General features: G+C 57.5%; 1 protein-coding gene across 1 annotated transcript; it reads left to right on the forward strand.

Annotated features, from left to right (window-relative positions):
• Positions 1-6189: 6189 nt before the first annotated feature.
• CRIP1 (cysteine rich protein 1) lies at positions 6190-10206 on the forward strand. Its single transcript, XM_009099710.4, has 5 exons — positions 6190-6349; positions 9049-9143; positions 9236-9293; positions 9458-9505; positions 9853-10206. Exons 1-4 carry the CDS (start codon positions 6310-6312, stop codon positions 9496-9498), a joined length of 234 nt encoding a protein of 77 aa, XP_009097958.1. The 5' UTR covers positions 6190-6309; the 3' UTR covers positions 9499-9505; positions 9853-10206.
• Positions 10207-17233: the final 7027 nt, after the last annotated feature.

Raw genomic sequence — 17233 nt, forward strand, 5'->3', positions numbered from 1 at the left:
AGGGCACGACCTGGCTGCTCAGGCTCTGGGTGGGCAATGTCCCCCCACCCTCAGGTAGGTGGAGGGACTGGGTGCCTCTCGTGACACAAAGTGTCCCCAGGTACAGCAGGTGCCCCCAGGGTGGGTGTTAAGAGCAGGAACCTGAAGGCTGAAGGAGTCCTTTGGGGTCCTGTATGGGATTATCTGTGTGTGCTGAGGGGCAGGGGCTGTCCCTGTGCTTATGGGTCAGTGTGGGGACCAGGGCACAGACACAGCAGAGTGACACTTTGCTCAAGCAGGGAAGGCAGCTCTGGCCTCTAATCCTTGGTGCATTTTTGTATTTATTTTTGGGAGGCCTATGTTAGCTTAAAGTGCTCCTTTACTTGAGGCTTGGAAAACATCCTTCCCCTCAGGGATGTCAAATATTTTTTTTTTTCAGCTTGGACTTGCTAGTGGGATAAAAAAGTCGGAGGGCCCTGGTGATTACAGACAAGCTCTCCAGGGTACAGATGAAAATAGAGTACAAAGTGGATGCAGCTTTGCTTGGAAATCCCCCAAGCCCTGTGAATTTGTTCCGGGCCATTTCACTTGCTGGCTCCCAGGTTTCCTGGGAGCCAGCAGAGCTCAGCAGAGAACTCAGCAGCTGGTCAAACTATTCTGAGGGCAGCGTGGGTGATGGGTGCCAGCCTGGGTGTCCTCAGGCTGCAGAAGGAGCAGCATTGTCACCTACTGGTGCTTCTCAACACAAGGCTGAGGGGGCCTATGCTGCCAGAAACAGAGCTGTGCAGCTTGTGCTGTCCTTCATGGCCCAGAAAAGGGACGGAGAGTGCACAAAGACTGCTCCCAGAGAGGCACAGCACGCTGCACACATGGGAAACACCAGGAAAGGAGCTGGTAGGGGTGGGAATGATGAGGCCAGCCCTGTCAGTCCGTGCAGGAAGGGGCTGCAGCCGTCATGATGTGGAGGGCTCCTGAAACGCAGGGACAGAGCAGGACAGGATGGCTTTGGGACACCGGGGGCCAGAGCAGCACAGCCAGGCAGGGAAGCCAGACAGATTGAAAGCATTTGCTGGCAAGTCAATAAACAGGAGCCAAAAGGGATGAAGTGCTGGAAGATGTGATTTAAGATGGGATATTGAAAGTGACCCAGTAAGCACAGCTTGTTTCCACATGGGCCAAGAACTGGCTCAGCAGAGGGGCTCTCCTGGCCTGGCTGGGCTTTGGCTTGGTCCCAGTGGGAGGGTAAAGAACTGGGTGTAAATACTGGAGAGGGTGTAGATGGGCAGGCAGGCATGAAGAAGAAGGAATGGCACAAAACCAAGCAGAGAAGAAAGACCTGGGCTGTAAGTCCCCCTGCCAGTGCAGTGCCCTGCAGTGTCACACATGGAGAACTGCTGGTGCCCACTCTGGCTGTGACCCTGGTGAGGGTGCTGCTGGTTCCCCTCACCAGTGTTGCTGCCTGGGGGCATCTACGAGGGCACACCTGAGGATGCAGGCAAAGCTCTGCATCAGCCTTTAGGTTTTCAGGCAGGGTGAGCAGCTGGGAACCATCCTGGGGAGCTTGAGGGGCTCCTGGAGTGCCTGGGGCAGACTGCTGGGGGAGAAATACCTGTGCCAGGATGGAGGAGTGCAGGCTGCTAATGTGAGCAAACCTGTGACTCCTCCTCCTCTCCTCCTCTCTCCTGCTCTGCCCTGGCCCTCTGTCATGCCTGGGGATGTCAGAGCACAATAATCACATCCTTTTCACCTTCCTGCTCCACTGCCATGCCATGACCAGCTGAGCTGTGTGCTCACAGAGAGAGCAAACACCTCTGCACCCCTTTGCCTCACCTACAGTGAATTTTTAACCAGGCATAAAAGGTGTGGCACCAACAGCCTGGAGGCAGCCCAGGGCACATGGTGCTGCCAGGGAGGCTGGGGAGGTGATCCCTGGCACAGATCCCCTGAGAGTAGCCCCTGAGTTGTGTCCACAGTCCCCACCAGCCCCAGCACCCATGTGCATCTCCCTGGCAGGCAGAGGCAACCCCTCCTGGACACTGGGCAGCTTTCCAAAGCAGCAGAGTTTGCTTCCTTGACAATCCTGGAACCATTTGATAGCCTAAATAGAAACAGCCCGGCCATGCCAGGAAAATGTACCAAATCCTCCCCCAGCAGGATTTAGCCAGGAGGTTTCCTTGGGCTGCCACTACTGGAAACTTGCAGAAAAGAGCAGATGGCAGCGGAGACTTTGGCCAGACTGTACTCAGGGAGACTGGGGGAGCCTGGGTGGAATTTGAGCAGATTTTCCACATCTTGGCAGGGTTGGAAAGGAGGACAAGGGCTGCCACACCCTTTTGTCCCGCGGATGGAAGCCACACTGTGTCCCTGTTGTCCCCACGTGGGCAGCGCTACGTGCTCCAGCCAGGCTGAGCCGGGAGCAGCTCCGTGTTTGTTATTGCTCGTGCAGTGTAACATTAACCCCGTGGTGATAATTCACGCCCTGCCTCCGAGGGTGAGAGCTGACCTGACAAGGGGCTGTGGGGGCAGCCAGCTGCCCGAGCTGGCCTGGAAGCATTTTTACTGTTTCAGCTGGAAGCAGACATGTGATCGCCCGTGCCCGAGGCAGGACGGCTCTGCATTGTGTCCCCAAGGGCAAAGAGCACAGATTTTGGCGTGGCAGTGAGCATATTTGACAGGCTCAAGCCATTTGGGTCTTTAGAGCACAGTGGCAGTGTGCTGGTAGGTGTGCCACAAACCTGCAGAGTGCCCCTTTCCCAGCCCCTTCCCCAAGCCCCCCAGGGCCTTTCCTGCCTGCCTTGCTCACAGTTACTCCCAGCCAGCAGTCACCTGTCAGCTCTATGAAGACGTATCCCAGAGGTTTTCCTTCGGGTGTAATTTGCCCTGACAGCTGCCTTGGTGCCGTTGTTTTCCTGTCTGTCTGGTAATGGGATTAGCCGCGTGCAGATCCGGAGGATGGAGGGGAGTGGGGGCAGAGTCTGCCAGCCCCTGTTGCAGGGCACACTGAGAGCTCCTCTTGATGGCATCATGTGCCTGGCAGCTCCCCCCAGCTTCTGCCAGGCTTGTTTTAAGCCATCCTATAATTTTCTTGTCAAATTAGAGTTCCACACTGGGTTGTGTGGTGCATATTTTACAACAAATAGTCTTGGCTGAGAGGACCTTTGACATGCACAAGTGCGGGCTGAAACATGGCCAGGGAGGAGATTTTGCAGGAGTCGCAGCCGTGAGAGTGCTGGGACAATGCTGGACCAGGGTGTCACTGGCCCCTGGGTCACACCCTCACTTGTGCATCCTCTCCCCTCTGTGCAAGGATGCTGGGGGGCTGTGAAAACTGTGGAAGGCCCTTCCCCACTCCAGCAAGGTGGGGCAGGAGGGGAAGCCTGCAGCTGCTGACTGACATCTGGTGGGGCAGATGGGCTGGTCTGCTACATGGAAATAGCTGGTTTTTTCTTGCTGTGTTAGCAAAACAAACCAAAATCGGCTTATGTCACTGCCCTGCCTGCAAAAATGCCAGTGGCTTTTCCAGTTGTTACTTCAGTAGTCACCAGCGGCCAAGATGCTTGAGGCAGGCAGCTCTGGCACACCCAGGAGCTCTTGACTTGCAACTCTCCCTCAGCAGCCCAAGAAATTCTTGGGGGCTGGAGGGACCTTTCACAAATTAGGGCAGAGATGGAGCTGGGGAGCTGGTGCTGGCTCTTGCCAAGGGAGGGGATAGCCCTGGCCATAACAACACCACCCAAAAAAACAAATGAGACAGCCCAGGTTTTCCGAGGGCCGTTGCCATGCCAACGGGGAGCGCTGGCGCCGGATGTTCAGGATAGAGCCTCACCCACAGATTCCTATCAGAGGGCATTGACAGCTGAGGCATGCTCAGTCTAATGGTTAAATTAGCTGGAACAAGGTCTGCAGATAAGATAAAGCTGTGCTTTCCTGAAGAGGCTGCTCTCCTTGGCGCTGGCTGGGTTGTTTCCCTGTCAGGCTATAAACCTTGATTTGAAATGATGCTTTGGGTGGGACCTGGGTTTGCTGAAAATACCACCCTGCCCTTCTTCTGCTGCTCCCTGGTGCTGTCTCTGCCCAGCACTGGAGCTGCCCACTGGACGACCTTGTCTGTATGCGTGGGCACGGCGCCATGGGCAGCACCCCAATGAAGAGGGATGAGCTGGCTGCTGCTCACTGCCACACCAAGAAGGCTCCCACACAGTCGGTTTTGTGTCCTGGGGGGACCCTGGATGGCAGAAAGAGCAGTGACCCCAAATGTCAGCCTGCTGCAGTGTTTCCAGCCAGCTCCCTCCAGCACAGTGACTGTTCCCTCGCAGAGTGCTGACAGGTTTTGCACACTGGCATTCCAAGTGTTTCTGGACCTGCTCCCTGTAAAATGGGCAAGAGTCTGTATCCCATGGGCTCCTGAGATGCTGCTGTGCTCCAGGAGAACCTGTAGCCCTTCCTCCCTCCCTGCTGGGGCCCTCTGCCAGATGGCTTTGCTGCACTGCCCCAGCCCTGTGCATGCCTGCTGACCAGGGGGACAGGAGTGGGCAGGGTGCAGGCACAGCTCCCATGGGGTGCAGGATCCAGGGCTGTGCTCCACAGCAGCCTTCCCGCCGAGATTGACTTGCTGGGATTCATGTAGGTTTCCAGGGCACACAGCACCATGTTTTGGGTCACTCCTGGTGAAGCAGGCTGGGTGTAGCCCAAGGTCCATGGGTTCTGGTAACCCAACAGGGCCAGCCAGGACAACCAAGAGCCACGAGGGGCCAGCAGGCACGCAGCCCTGTGCGGGCAGGCTTGGCAGAGAGCACCATGTGGCTCAGTGGTGCCTTCTTTGTGAGGGTGACCCACATCCTGTGCCTGCTCTCTCGAGTGAACAGAAGAATCTCCAGGAAGTCCATGGGGATACGGAGAGGAGGGGACGGCCAGGCTCTGCTCCAGCCGGGTCACTCAGTGTGCGGTGCCATGCTGAGGCACCTGCTGCTCCAGCTGGGGTGGGAGCATTCCTGACACAGGAGGAGCTGGGCCAAGCGGTCCATGGGGACTGGCCACAGGGCTGGCTAGCTGGAGGGACTTGCAGGAGGGCAGTTTTCAGCTGCAGGCCTGCACAAAACCTCCTTAAAAGGGATTGCAGCTGAAGGCATCTCTCTGAGCCAGTCAGTGGCCCCAAAGCAGACTGGCACCATGCTGCCCGCCCTGCTGAGCCCAGCGCTGCCCCTGGGGCAGGACGGTGCCCCCCAGCCTGCAGTGGGGCTGCCAGCTGTGGGCTCACAGACTGGGACCACTGGCAGCAGCAGGGAGCGTCAGCAGGGAGATTGTGCTGGAAGGGAGGCTCCTGGAGCCAGGCTGGGTCCTAAAGCAGTCCCAGCTGAACAGGAACTTCGCCTCTGGGCACAGCTTGCCGCCTCTCCTCCTGCGCCCACGGGTGGGATCCGGTGTCAGCAGGGCCCTGTTTGTGTCGGGAGGGATGCCTCGCATTTCGGGAGGCAGTCACTAGGCGTCCTGGCGCTGGGTTTCACAAGCCCTCATGACCTTTCCAGCGCAGCAACGTGCCCTGGGGAGGATTGTTTCATACAAAACAGACCTTTGGATAGGCTTTTCATTTCCTTCACAGCCAAGCACAAAGGAACAACAAGTCCTCCCTCCTAATAAAATGACAAAGTCAGTGACACAGATGGGCTGGCTCTCCACAGCGAGCGGGGCCGTGTGCCGCACCCACGCCATTCCCAATGTCCTGCAGGAGCGGGGTTACAGTCCGGAAGCTCCCGCCTGCTTCACCCCGCACCCCAAAACTCCCCATGGGCACGAGACCCTGCCTGAGGTCGACTTTTACACTCCCTTGGGAGAAAAACCGTGCTCGGAGAGGGTGAGCCCAGGTGGGCAGCACCCCGCGAATCTCCGTCTTCGAGTGGAATTAACTGAGAGATGCCAACCACAGCTCCTGCTCGGAGCGGGGCTCTCGGCCCCCCCACAGCCCACGCGTGGGCAGGGGCCAGGGTGCGCAGGGGACAGGGCTGGCTGTGGGGGCAGCGGGGTCGGGGCGCCAGGGCTGTGGGGCTGTGCGCTGCAAAGGGCGCAAGACGCGCAGCTGGAGGGGTGCAGGGACAAGGGGTGCAGGAGGTGTAGGGCTGGAGGGGTCCAGGACCCCGTCTCGGGAGCCCTCGCAGGGCCGTGCCCCGGGCCGTCCCCTCCAGCTGCGGGCGGGGTGCACATCTGGGCGGGGCGGAGCGCACATCTGGGCGGTGCTGGAGGGGCGGGGCGGGCGAGCAGTGACTTCGGCGGGGCCGGAGTGGAGCATCCCACAGGCGGTGCGAGCGGAGCCCCGAGCCCAGCCGAGCCGACACCATGCCCAAGTGCCCCCGCTGCCAGAAGGAGGTCTACTTCGGTAAGGGCTTCCTGCCCCGCCCCAGCCGCCCCCACCTCGGGCCACCTGCCGGGCACCCATGCCGGGCTGGGGGTCCTCTGGGCACCCCGGCTTCTGGCCCCCATGCTGCGCAGCCCATCTCTGCAAATTCCTGGGGTATCCCAGAATGGCTCAGCCCTGCGCTGTGGGTCCCCAGAGTGCCCCGGGTGGGTGATCCTATAGATCCACCCCAAGGAGATGCGTGGCTGCAGAGCGCGAGCTGCACTGGGTGCTTCCAGAGCAGCAAGCGAGCCCAGCCTCACTTCCTTCCCCACACAGCCCCCAGCCCTGAGCTGCTCTGGAGCCTAAAGGGCCAGCTGGTAAAGCCGCTGCTCTGAAAGCCTGGGCAGGTGAGGCAATCACCTTCCCAAGGTGCGAGCACCTCGCATATCATGCCTTCGGGGAAGTGCCTGGGTCAGTGGATCACTCACACATTGCTTGGTGTGGTTTTGCACAGCAGGATGACACCTCTGGGTGCTATTTTTAAGCCGCTGTTGCAGGGTAGGTGTGAGCCTTGTTGAGCTGCTGTCTGCTGCTGGGCTTCCTGCAGATGTCTTCCCTCCAAACTGGGGTTACAGGAGCTGTAACCAAAGCTCCTGCCCCTTCTGGGACCATGGACCTGCTGTCCTTTCTGAGGGTATTTGTGGGGTTTGAGCTTCTCACTTTGCTATCACCTTTTGGAATGGGCAGGTTCCTCTGCCAGACCTCTCTGCTCCCCTGGCATAGCTGAACTCGAGGCGTTTGCTGGGAGCAGCTTAGAGACACTCCCTGCTCTCTGATTTATTCAAGATGAGGGATCTGGAACCCAGGTGCCATGATGGACTTCTTTCTCTGTTTTGTTTCTGCTCTGCATGTGCCTGTGTCCCCACTATTTGTGCTCAGACAAGGAGTTGGAGGCTCAAACACAGGAGCTGCTCTCTGTGTGTGTCAGTGATGCCCACCCTGGGGAGCTGTGCTGGGGCTGGCATGGGCGCTGCCCAGAGAGCTGCTGGGGCTGTGGTTCCTGTGGCTGGAGAACGCTGCCTTGCCTTGAACTCACTGCTTGCAGCCAGGCTTTGGGATGGCAGTTCAGGCACAATAGAGTTTGTGGCTCCCTCCTGTGACTCAGGCTCCTGGTGTGCCTCATTTACCTGTGTGGCTTGATATCAGGAGGCACCGAGTGCTGGTGGCAGCGTGTGCCTTCCCTTGGCTCTGGGTCAGTCCTGGTCGGGGTGATCTGGGTTAACTGTGCCCACAGGTGTGACCATGGAGCAGCTGGGACAGCACCGTTTGACCAAGGAGGGGTTTGACCTTGCACTTATCACGCTTGCGCTTATTACGAAATGTTTCTGTTGATGCAGAGGCTGAGGAGGGTTCAAAAGCTGTTGGAGGACCAAGCTGGATGCCTGCAGATTATCCAGAGCACTGGCAGAGGAGGCACAGCAAGCCTGGCTCTGGGACACCTGAGGCTTTTGGAGCCTGGAGGTCCTGCTTGGGTGTGCCTCTGGCTGCTCTGAGCTAAATCGTGTCTGTAGAGAGCAGGGGTGGGGAGGAGGTGATGCTGAGAGGACTAGGGATGGGGTTTGCAGGAATTTTGCCTTCATGCCTGAGTGTTGTAACGAGCCTTAGCAGAGTTCCTGCCCAAGTGCTGGTGCAAATGCATGTGCAAGAGGTGGGGAGGCTGTGCTCCTTGCAGAAACCTTGCAGTGATAGGAGGGTCCTGCCTTGGCCAGGCTCAGGCTCCTAGGGGCACCCGGGGGAGGACACTTGCTGCTGCCAGGCTGCAGGCACAGGAGGCCTTTTGTGCCACTGGGGAATGGCAGCAGGTCTGCCTTGTGACATTTGGGCACTGCCCCCGCTCCCACCTCTGCAGCCAGCAGCTTGCTCCTTGCACAGGCTGTTGTGGACATATTTGGACTGCAAAAGGTGCTTCAGGCTGCCCAGGGTATGCCCTACCCACACTGGCTTGGTCCCATTTGCAGGCATGGGGACAGTGTTCAGACCTGGCTTTGACATGATTCCTGTGGACAGCTCTGTTTAATCACTTAACAAATTCCCAGGAGCTTGGCTGCCAATATGAAGATCACACATGCCTGCAGAAAATACCCTTCTCCCCTGCTGTGCTCCAATTAAAAGGCCCCCTGTGCTCCCCCTCTCTCCACAAACATGTCCTGGCTCCCATGTTGTCCCTCCCATGGCTGCCTGAACCCCTGCCAGACTCCAGCTTTGCTCTGGTTTGCCATGCTGCCAGCAGAATCCAAGCTGTGGCTGGAAGGGACTGGTTTGTGTTGGCAGGGTGTGGCAATGGCTTTGCCTCCCCTGTCCTCACCAGCATCTCCTTTCACCCCTGTCAACTCTAGTGATTTCTTGGGCTCTAGCTCACTGGGGAGAAATTAATCCTGTTGCAGGCTGATGTTGGAAGGAGGGAGGTCCTCAGGTCTTTGGAACACGGGGTAGAAGTCAGTCCATCCTCTGGGATGCAGCCCTGCTCACCCTGGGCGTGGCACCGCTGCTGCAGATCCACGTTCCCGCATGTGCACACTTGGGTCTGAACACAGTGCCCTCTGTCCTGGACAGACAGACTTGAGAAAATGCCCAAAAATGCCATCCCCAGGGCTGACGGCAAGGCAGCCAATCTGCCAAAACTAACTTGTGCCTGCTCAGTGCCTCAACTCACCCACCTCCTTTCCTTTCCATGGCAGCCGAGAAGGTGACTTCTCTGGGGAAGGACTGGCACCGGCCCTGCTTGAGATGCGAGAAATGTAACAAGACCCTGACATCTGGAGGCCATGCAGAGGTGAGGTTTGCTGCCCAGCAGGTCTGGCTTTCCTGCACCTGAGGGCTGGGACAAGCAGAGGTGGGGCTGATGCTCTTTCTCTCTCCCTGCAGCACGATGGCAAACCCTACTGCAACCACCCCTGCTATGCTGCCTTGTTTGGGCCCAAAGGTGGGTGCCTGTGGCGGGGTCATGGAGGGAGTGAGGGGGCTCGGGGCTCCTGTCTGGCTCGGGGCTCCTGTCTGGCTTGGGGCTCCTGTCTCCTGGCCCAGGAGCTGCAGCCCTCGGGTGCTCACCATGCCATGGCAACGCTGACCCCGCTCCATCTCTTCCAGGGTTCGGCCGGGGAGGAGCTGAGAGCCACACGTTCAAATAAGCCTCAGGTTGGTCCTTCCCTCTGAGGTCCCCTCCTGCCTCTGGCTCCATGGGCTGGCTGGGAGTGTCCTCCCTCAGGCCAGTGGGGAAGGCAGGCCTGCCACAGCATCCCTCTGGTCTGGCTGCGAGTCCCAGCCCTTACACCAGGGCTCAGGAGCTGGGTGCCAGCTGCTCCTCTCCTCCAGCCCCAGCTGACTGTCTGCACCCCCTTGGCTCCGGCACCGGGTGCCAAAGGCTATTTTTTTGTGACTCCTTGGCAAAGACAGGATCTATCCTGGAGCACTGATGTCCCTGGGACATCTCTGCCCCCAGCCCAGCCTGACTTCATCCACTCCTCTCTTCCATCCCTCTCCAGGTCTGACGTCCAGGGTTCCCAGCACAACCTGAGGACAGCACAAACACACCGCAACAGACATGCATTTTTGTTTTTAATTCACCCTGTACTAGACTAGCACGTTCAAAGCAATAAGTAACCAAGGCTGGGCTGGTGTGGAGAGAGGCTCTGCTCCAGATGGAGTGCAGCCAGGGTGGGGACGTTGGGTTGCCCTGCCGGGTAGGAAATTTGGCTGAAATTGCTGAAGGCTGCCTGGAGCGGAGACCACGCCCTTCCAGCCAAAACCTAGCTCTGCTTCAGGCATCCAGCTCTCGTGGCCGGGCCCACAGTTGTATTCTCAGTCTTTAATAAATGAAAAGATGCTTCCCTCCTGTAGCAGCTGTGCTCTCTATAACGGGAGTCCCTCGGGACGTGCTTGTGAAGTGTTTGGCACCTGCTTGATGCCCCTGTGGCCTTTGGATTGAGCCCCACACTGTGTGGTGGCCCCACGCGCCCTCAGCTGGGGCAGAGAGGTGTCTTGCTGGGAGGGGATTGACTGTCACATCAGGACAACTTGGTATTTGCTGCTTTTGATCTGAGCAGCCACCTGAAAAGGCCAAGGGAAACGGGAGGTTACTGCCGAGGCAGAGCCAGCCTCCCCCGGCAGGGACGGCAGAGCTGAGGTGTTAGAAAGTAAGAGCTGGCTCCAGAGCTTTGCTCTTTCATGTTTCAACGTTTTTACCCTGCTGGAAAAATGGCACTGACAGATGTCAAAGATGTCAACTTGAGGAGCGTTTCTAAAATGATTTCTTAACCATGTCTTTCCCTAACTTGAACAACTCCATTTACATATTCAGAGATATCTCATCACCCACTGGGATATTTTTGTCTACAGTTTATGCATGCATTTCCTTAGAGGCTGCTCTGCATTTTACTGTGACATCACCCTTCCTGGGACTTGGCCAAAACCCTCAGGGGTTAGAGACACATGTCCAGTGTCAAAATCCTTGGTGTCAGAAGCAGCCTGATCTGATAAGCATCTGAAAACTTCCAATTAAAACTTGCTTGATGCTGCAAGGCGCTGCCTCGCCTCCCACCCCGATAGCACAACAAACACAGGCGTCTGTGTCAAAGGCAAACCCTGGCTGCTCGGCTGTCATCAGACTTCCCAGCAGCCTGGGCTCGTGGGGACCTCCTGCTCCCACTGCTGCCTTTGCCAGCAGCCTCCCAGGGGTGCCTGCAGCCTCCCGGGGGTGCCAGCACCCATGGACTCCTGGCCATCCACAGCCTATCTCTCTCTGCCAGCCTGCCTCTGGGCACTGGGACATGGCTTTCCCCTGCCAGCTGAGCTTCAAAGCAAACTAGTGATAGAATCTCAGTAGCCTGACTGTGCCTCTGAGATAGTGTTTTCCCTCAGGCATTTAAAGTAATGGCAAACACAATCCCTGTCATCCTCAGGGTTGCATAAGTGTGTCCAGCTGGGAAAAGGACCTGTGGATTTGGGTCAGGGTCCTTCCCAGCAGGGCCCTGCACTAAAATTTCAGAAGCAGCTTATTCCAAGTACAAGGGGCCAGGCCAGCAGGGATGAGGAAGGAACCAGTGCAAGGTATAGAAAAGCAGGGGCTGCACAGGGGGAGGCTGGGGTGATCCAGCCCTTTTCAGTGGCAGTGGCTGCAGCTGGGGCAGGAGCAGTGTTCTGCTGTTTGCTGTATGCTGCTGTTTGCAGTGTGTGCTGTCCAAGGCTCCCTTTTGCTTCTGTCCCTGGGATTTGCAGTGTACTTGTGGCGGCTAGGGACATCTCTCCCTGTCCTGGGTGTATGCAGGGACACAGGAACTGAGCTGTGCCAGGCTTGTGCAGCTGCAGAGGGAATATATGTGTGCATTAAAACACAGGGGTCCCTCAAACATGGGCTGGGGACAAGCCCCTTGGTATTGATTGCCAAAATCTCCTTCTTAGAGTCCTGTTTTTCTACTTACCCTGCAGTAAGAGCTCCCACTGAGATGGCTTTTAGCCCCAGGACTTTCTGCTGGGATATTCTTCTCCAAGAGCCGTGCTTGTACAAGCCACACTCTCTGTCTGATCCAGCCTCGATGCTGTGAGGTTGGGCAGTTCAGGCACAGGCCACATCCACAAGGAGCCTTGGTCAAAGAAAATATACGATAAATTGATTTTTTTAAAAACTCCCTTTGGTCTTTGGAGAGGAAGCAGAAACAGCTGTATCTCATTTGGATGGGAAACCCACGGCTGAGCCAGGCCTCCCCTGGATGCTCAGTGAGGCTCGGCAGCGGCTGGTGCGCCAGGGAGGTGGGCTGTCAGCAGACACAGCCCTTTCTCCTTTTGAACAGTAAATCTCTGTGGCCAGGACTGTGACTGCACAGGCAGCAGCAGTGTGGTTTTCAGTGCCTCTCATCTGTGATGCTTTTGGTTCTGAGCCTTGGCAAGAGCTTGGAACAGGGAGGGCTGGTCCCTTCCCTCCCAGTGTGGTGATGCCCTGGCTGTGCTGCTCCTGCAGCAGGGAGAGCAGGATGCTGAGGGCAAATCTCAGCTTTCTGCTTGTCTGGGACAGCAAAAGTTGTTGGGTGATTTACAGCATGGTGATGCCCAGCACAAAACTTCCCTGCTTCGGTGACCCGAACTGCCACCGTTGGTGACTCTGAAGAAAGGGGCCGTGCTTCCTCTGCCGTTATTTCCTAAGCTTGGGCTGAGATCAGTCCGTGGGTTGTGGAGTGATAGTTGCTATAAACACTTCATCACTGTGACAAAAAAACAAACAACATCACAGTTCCTCTGGCAGCTGGGTGTGGGCGAGCCCCAACGCCCTGGGTAGGGAAGCAGAAGAGATTTTGGCAAAGACAGAAAACAGGATGGGTTTAGAAACTTAACTGCTGCTGCTCCCCATCTCAGCTTTGTGACTTTCTGTACAGAAGAGAAAAGGAGAAGGGAGCAGAAAGGGAGCTGGGGGGCCCTTCAGCTGTGGGGGCACAGTGCAGGCAGGAGTGGCCAGTGAGGGTGATCTGACCCTGTGTCCTCCTCTCAGCACAGACTGACAGACCTTAATCTGAAGCAGGAGACAGATGTTTCCCTGTGCCTGCAGCTGAAAAGGGAGGTAGCTCAGGCTGGAAGCCCTACAGCAGGGTTCTCCTCAGGGTCATGCTAAGGAGGGCAGCAGGCTCAGGCCCTGGACAGGGCTGTGTTCTGGCAGTGTGGCTGCAGCCTTCCGGTCACATCTGGACTAACGTGCTGGGTGCCCTGGTCAACACTGCCTCGCTGGTGCACCAGCGGGGCACTCACCCTCTCCTGCCAGTGCTGATGGGGACACTGATGTGACATTTCTACCACTTCCCTTGAGGTGGTTTGTGCAGCCTCTGGCTGGGGGAGAGTGGCACAGGGGCTGTGGCTGCAGGAGCTTCCTGCTCTGTGCTGTGCAGAGCTCATGGGGATGAAGCTGGGCTGGAGCTGGGTGGTATCCAGCGCATCACTGCTTCGGCGATTTTTAAGGCTGATTTGTGTTAAGCTCAAAGAGCTCTGATATCTTTAGGTCAATAAAGTGTCTGCCCATCTCCTAACGCCTCAGAAATCTGCCCTCTTATGCAGACAGGTTAGCAAGAGGGGCCGTGCAACAGATGTCAGGCAGGAGGAACTCTGCAGGGGGAGATGGGACTTCCCATCCAGCTCTGCAAAGCAGTGGTTTGGGGAACCCCCATCTCAGCAACGGAAACAGCTCTGCAGAGGTGAAAAAGGGCGGGGGTCAAACCTTCTTCATGATGGGGAACAACACCTCCAGCAAACACTGAAGATCCTGAAGGCAGAGGGACTCTGGATATGACAGCCAGGGGTGTAAGGAGAAGTGAGTGGGACCATGAACCGAGCTACTGGAACCTGAAGTCTAGCAAGGGAGCAAGGAGAGAAGGGCACAGGCTGCTCTACTGTCACCCCTTCCTGCTGCTGTGATCCAGTGCTGGAGAGCAGCTGTGTGCAGAAAGCCCTGGGGGTCTTTGTCAGATCCTGGGTGGCTTGCCCAAGCAGGGAGTGGAAGCAGACATCAGATTGACATCAGGCACCTAGAGCTGAATTTTACTTTCACACCTCTTGTGTTATTGTCAACGAAACAGGGAGAGTTTCCAAGAGGGAAGGGTGCAAGGACTTCCCACTGAAGCCTCTGTCTTGTTTTGGTGAGTCTTGTGTTAAAGGCCCTGGGGGAGGGGGTCAGAGGGAGTTTCCCTCTGTGCAGAGGAACTTGGCTATTAGAGTAAAAAAGCTGAAACTCCCAAGAAGAGAGTTGCTGAGACCTCAGACCTCCTTTCTAATTCTTCCCAATTCACTTATACTGAAAGCCCTGCATCAGAGAGCCTGAAACACCAACACATATCTTAACCATCCAGCTGCCGGGAGCTGACCTTGAATTTTGGTGCTACAGCCCACACACAGGCCTGCTGCTGACTAACTGCCTGTGTCCAGGAAAACCTACACCAGAGCCTTTGTGGGGTCATGACAGCATTGCTGCAGTCCTGTGCAGGCAATACATGTTCACAGCCCTGTGCTCGCTTGGCTCCTTTCTGCCAGCACCATGGCCATGCTGCCAGGTCATGCCTTTTCCCTCTCTGCTTAACCTGATGTCCCAGTGAGGGAAGAGCAAGCGTGTATGAAAGGGCCAGGAGGACGTGGGGAAAGAGCTGGAAATGTTTGTGGTGGAAAGCGGGGCAGCCTGCCTGACCTGCTCGGGGTGTGAAACGCTCCGGCCACCCAGGGCCTCCCTCGAGCAGGCAGGGAGAGAAGCTCTGCTCTGCTCTGATGGCTGCTCAGCAGATACAGCAGGAAGGAGAGGGAAATGAGAGAGGAAGGAGAGAGGTGAGGAACTCCGGCCACTCGAGCTGGTGGTGCAGCGTGGGAAGCGCTGATTCCTGGCTTGGGGGCCTGGCCAGGAGACAGGCTGGCTCCCGCCCACGCTTTCACGGGGATAAAAGCATTAAGAAAAAAACCCCAAAAGACCAACAAGTTGTTTCACAGGAGGAGAGCTCCCACCTTGCCCTTGGCAGAGCGGGCTGAGGTGACATCAGGGAGCGGGCAGGGATGGCTGCTATCGCATACAATCGGCATGAGGCAATGGGACGGGGCCGCCGTCATCCCCTCTGGCAGCCCCGTGCCTCAGCAGGGCCGTGTGAGGTGGCGAGTTGCCATGGCACAGTGCAAACAGGCACCCTCGGCCCCACTGAGTCACCCGGCGCTGACACATGGCACTGAAAATGGGCGGCTCTGGCGCTGTGTGGCACCAGGCGGGCCCGGGAACCCAGAGAGGGCAAAGTCCAGTGGCCTCTCCCAGCTAAAGCATCCCTGGCCACTCAGTATGTGCCTGGACTTTCCCTTCCCATTGTCGTCCCCACTGCCATGCTTGCCCTGAATTTGCCTCAGTGCCTGGGAGCCAGGGACCAGCTGATAATCCAGCTCTGCCCTGCTTCCTTTCTATAGAGAGGGTCCTGGGGGCTTCCAACCTCCACGATGACATCAGGCTTGTGAGCTGATGTCAGCCAGCCTGGTTTTCATCTGCCAGGAATTGCTTGGGAGAGGGAAGGTGAGGGTGGCCTGGAAGAGCAGGGCTCTGCTGCCAGCGGGGTGCCATCGCCACTCCTGCTGGGACAGCGCACTGGGGCTGTCACACCGTCACCTCGTCGCCTGTCCATAGCACACGGCCCATGTCTGCAGCAGGAAACCATCGCCTTCCCTTCGGTCTCTCCCACGCTGGAACATGGCCCAGGGAGCCGGCAGAGCAGATAAGTGGGGCCTGGCGGGCTGGCACCAAGCACCTGCTGTACTGCTGGGGTGCTGGGAGCCTGGGGTGCTCTGCCTGGCCTCCAAACTGCCCGTGGCCAGGTGCCAGTCCTGCACAGTGCCAGTGTCCTCTGTCAGCTGTGCCCACGGGGCTGCGTGCCACGGGAGCCGCGGCACAAGGGGGATGCTGCCAGCGGGGCAGCCAGCCCTGTGCCGGGCTGCCATGGGGTTGGTTTGGCCAGCGGGATGGAGAGTGGCTCGGGGGCTCTCGGTGTGAATCCCAGCTGCTGAGCAGGGATGTTTGCTGGCCTGGGGGTTGGCTGGGGGACAGGAGCCCACAGGAGGGGGTATGGACAGACTGTGCGTGCACCGGGCCGTGCGGGAGAGCCCTTGTCTCGGCAGCTGCCCTGGGGAGGAAAGGCCTAGACAGAGGAATGTGTGTGGGGACAGGGAAAGCTTTGAGCTGGGTTTATGGAGTGGTCAAGAAAACACAGGAAATTGGCTGCAGCTGAAGGTCCTCCTGCCTGGAGACTGCAGCAGGGACGGGAAAATAGACAAGCGATGTGTCATGGAGGGAGCAGACAGCGCCCGATAGCAGCAAGGCATGGAAAGCCAAGAAGGATGCCAAAGACAGCAGAGGATTGTCCCGGTTCGATAAGGCTCTGGGCAATAAAAAGGGACTTTATGGGCTGTTGGAAACCAAAGGCAAGGAACCATGTGGAAACGCCAAGCCTGTTAGGAAGGAGAGCAAAGAAGTGGATAAAGATTGCTGAGCTAGAACTGGACAAGGGACAAGGAAAATGCTTTCCAGGCCATTAGGAAAGGAGGATGCGAGACAACAGCTGCTAGAGGAGATATTTTAAAAATCCTTAAGCCTGGATAACTCACACCCAGGGGTCCTTTCAGGGCTGGCTGGAGCAGGAGCCAGGATTCACAGGATGGGGAGAGCTCTAAAGCAGCGCTCAGCACTGGAAAGGGCTGCGCTCCCCAGCACAGGGGTGGGAGGCAGGAGAGGAGCAACCAGAGGGAAGGAGTGCAAACACAGTTCACGTTGGCTGGAGGACCCTTTGGACCACTGTGACTTCTCTCCTCATTGCAAGCAGCCATTTGGCTGCAGGAGCCTGCTCCGTAGTGGGAAGGAATTTCACGTGTTGTTTCATATTTTTCAGATACTGGTGGAAAAAAAGTAAAGGCATCATGCTAGATCCACAGTGAGCATATTAAATGGGCTATGAGCTGGGGAACTGGCCAAGAAACCATCAGTGGGGGCTTCCAGCAGGTCTCATGTCCAGGCACAGGCAGGATCCCCGCGGCGCCGGCGGAGCAGACCCGCGTCCCTGGCACAGACCAGCTCCGCTACCTCACAGCAGGAATCCATCTCCGGGCCAGGTTTTGGGTCTGTAAATCCTGGTCACGGCCGGACTCCCCTCAGGAGCTCAGGCTTCTCCCATGGAGCAGCTCCGTTTCTCCTCCCCCACGGCTCCCCAAGGAATAATCCCTGGGATCGCTTCATGTCGGGGGTTGAACGCCTGGGGACCCGGGCTGGCCGCGCCTCGCCCCGCTGAGCAAGAGGCGGGCAGGAACATCGCAGAAATATCGCAGCAATATTGCAGCCATATCGCGGAGCTGCTGCTGCTGCCCAGCGCTTCTCTCCGT

This window comes from Serinus canaria, chromosome 8, assembly GCF_022539315.1.
Source record: "Serinus canaria isolate serCan28SL12 chromosome 8, serCan2020, whole genome shotgun sequence".
In the NCBI taxonomy this organism is placed as follows: Eukaryota; Metazoa; Chordata; class Aves; order Passeriformes; family Fringillidae; genus Serinus; species Serinus canaria.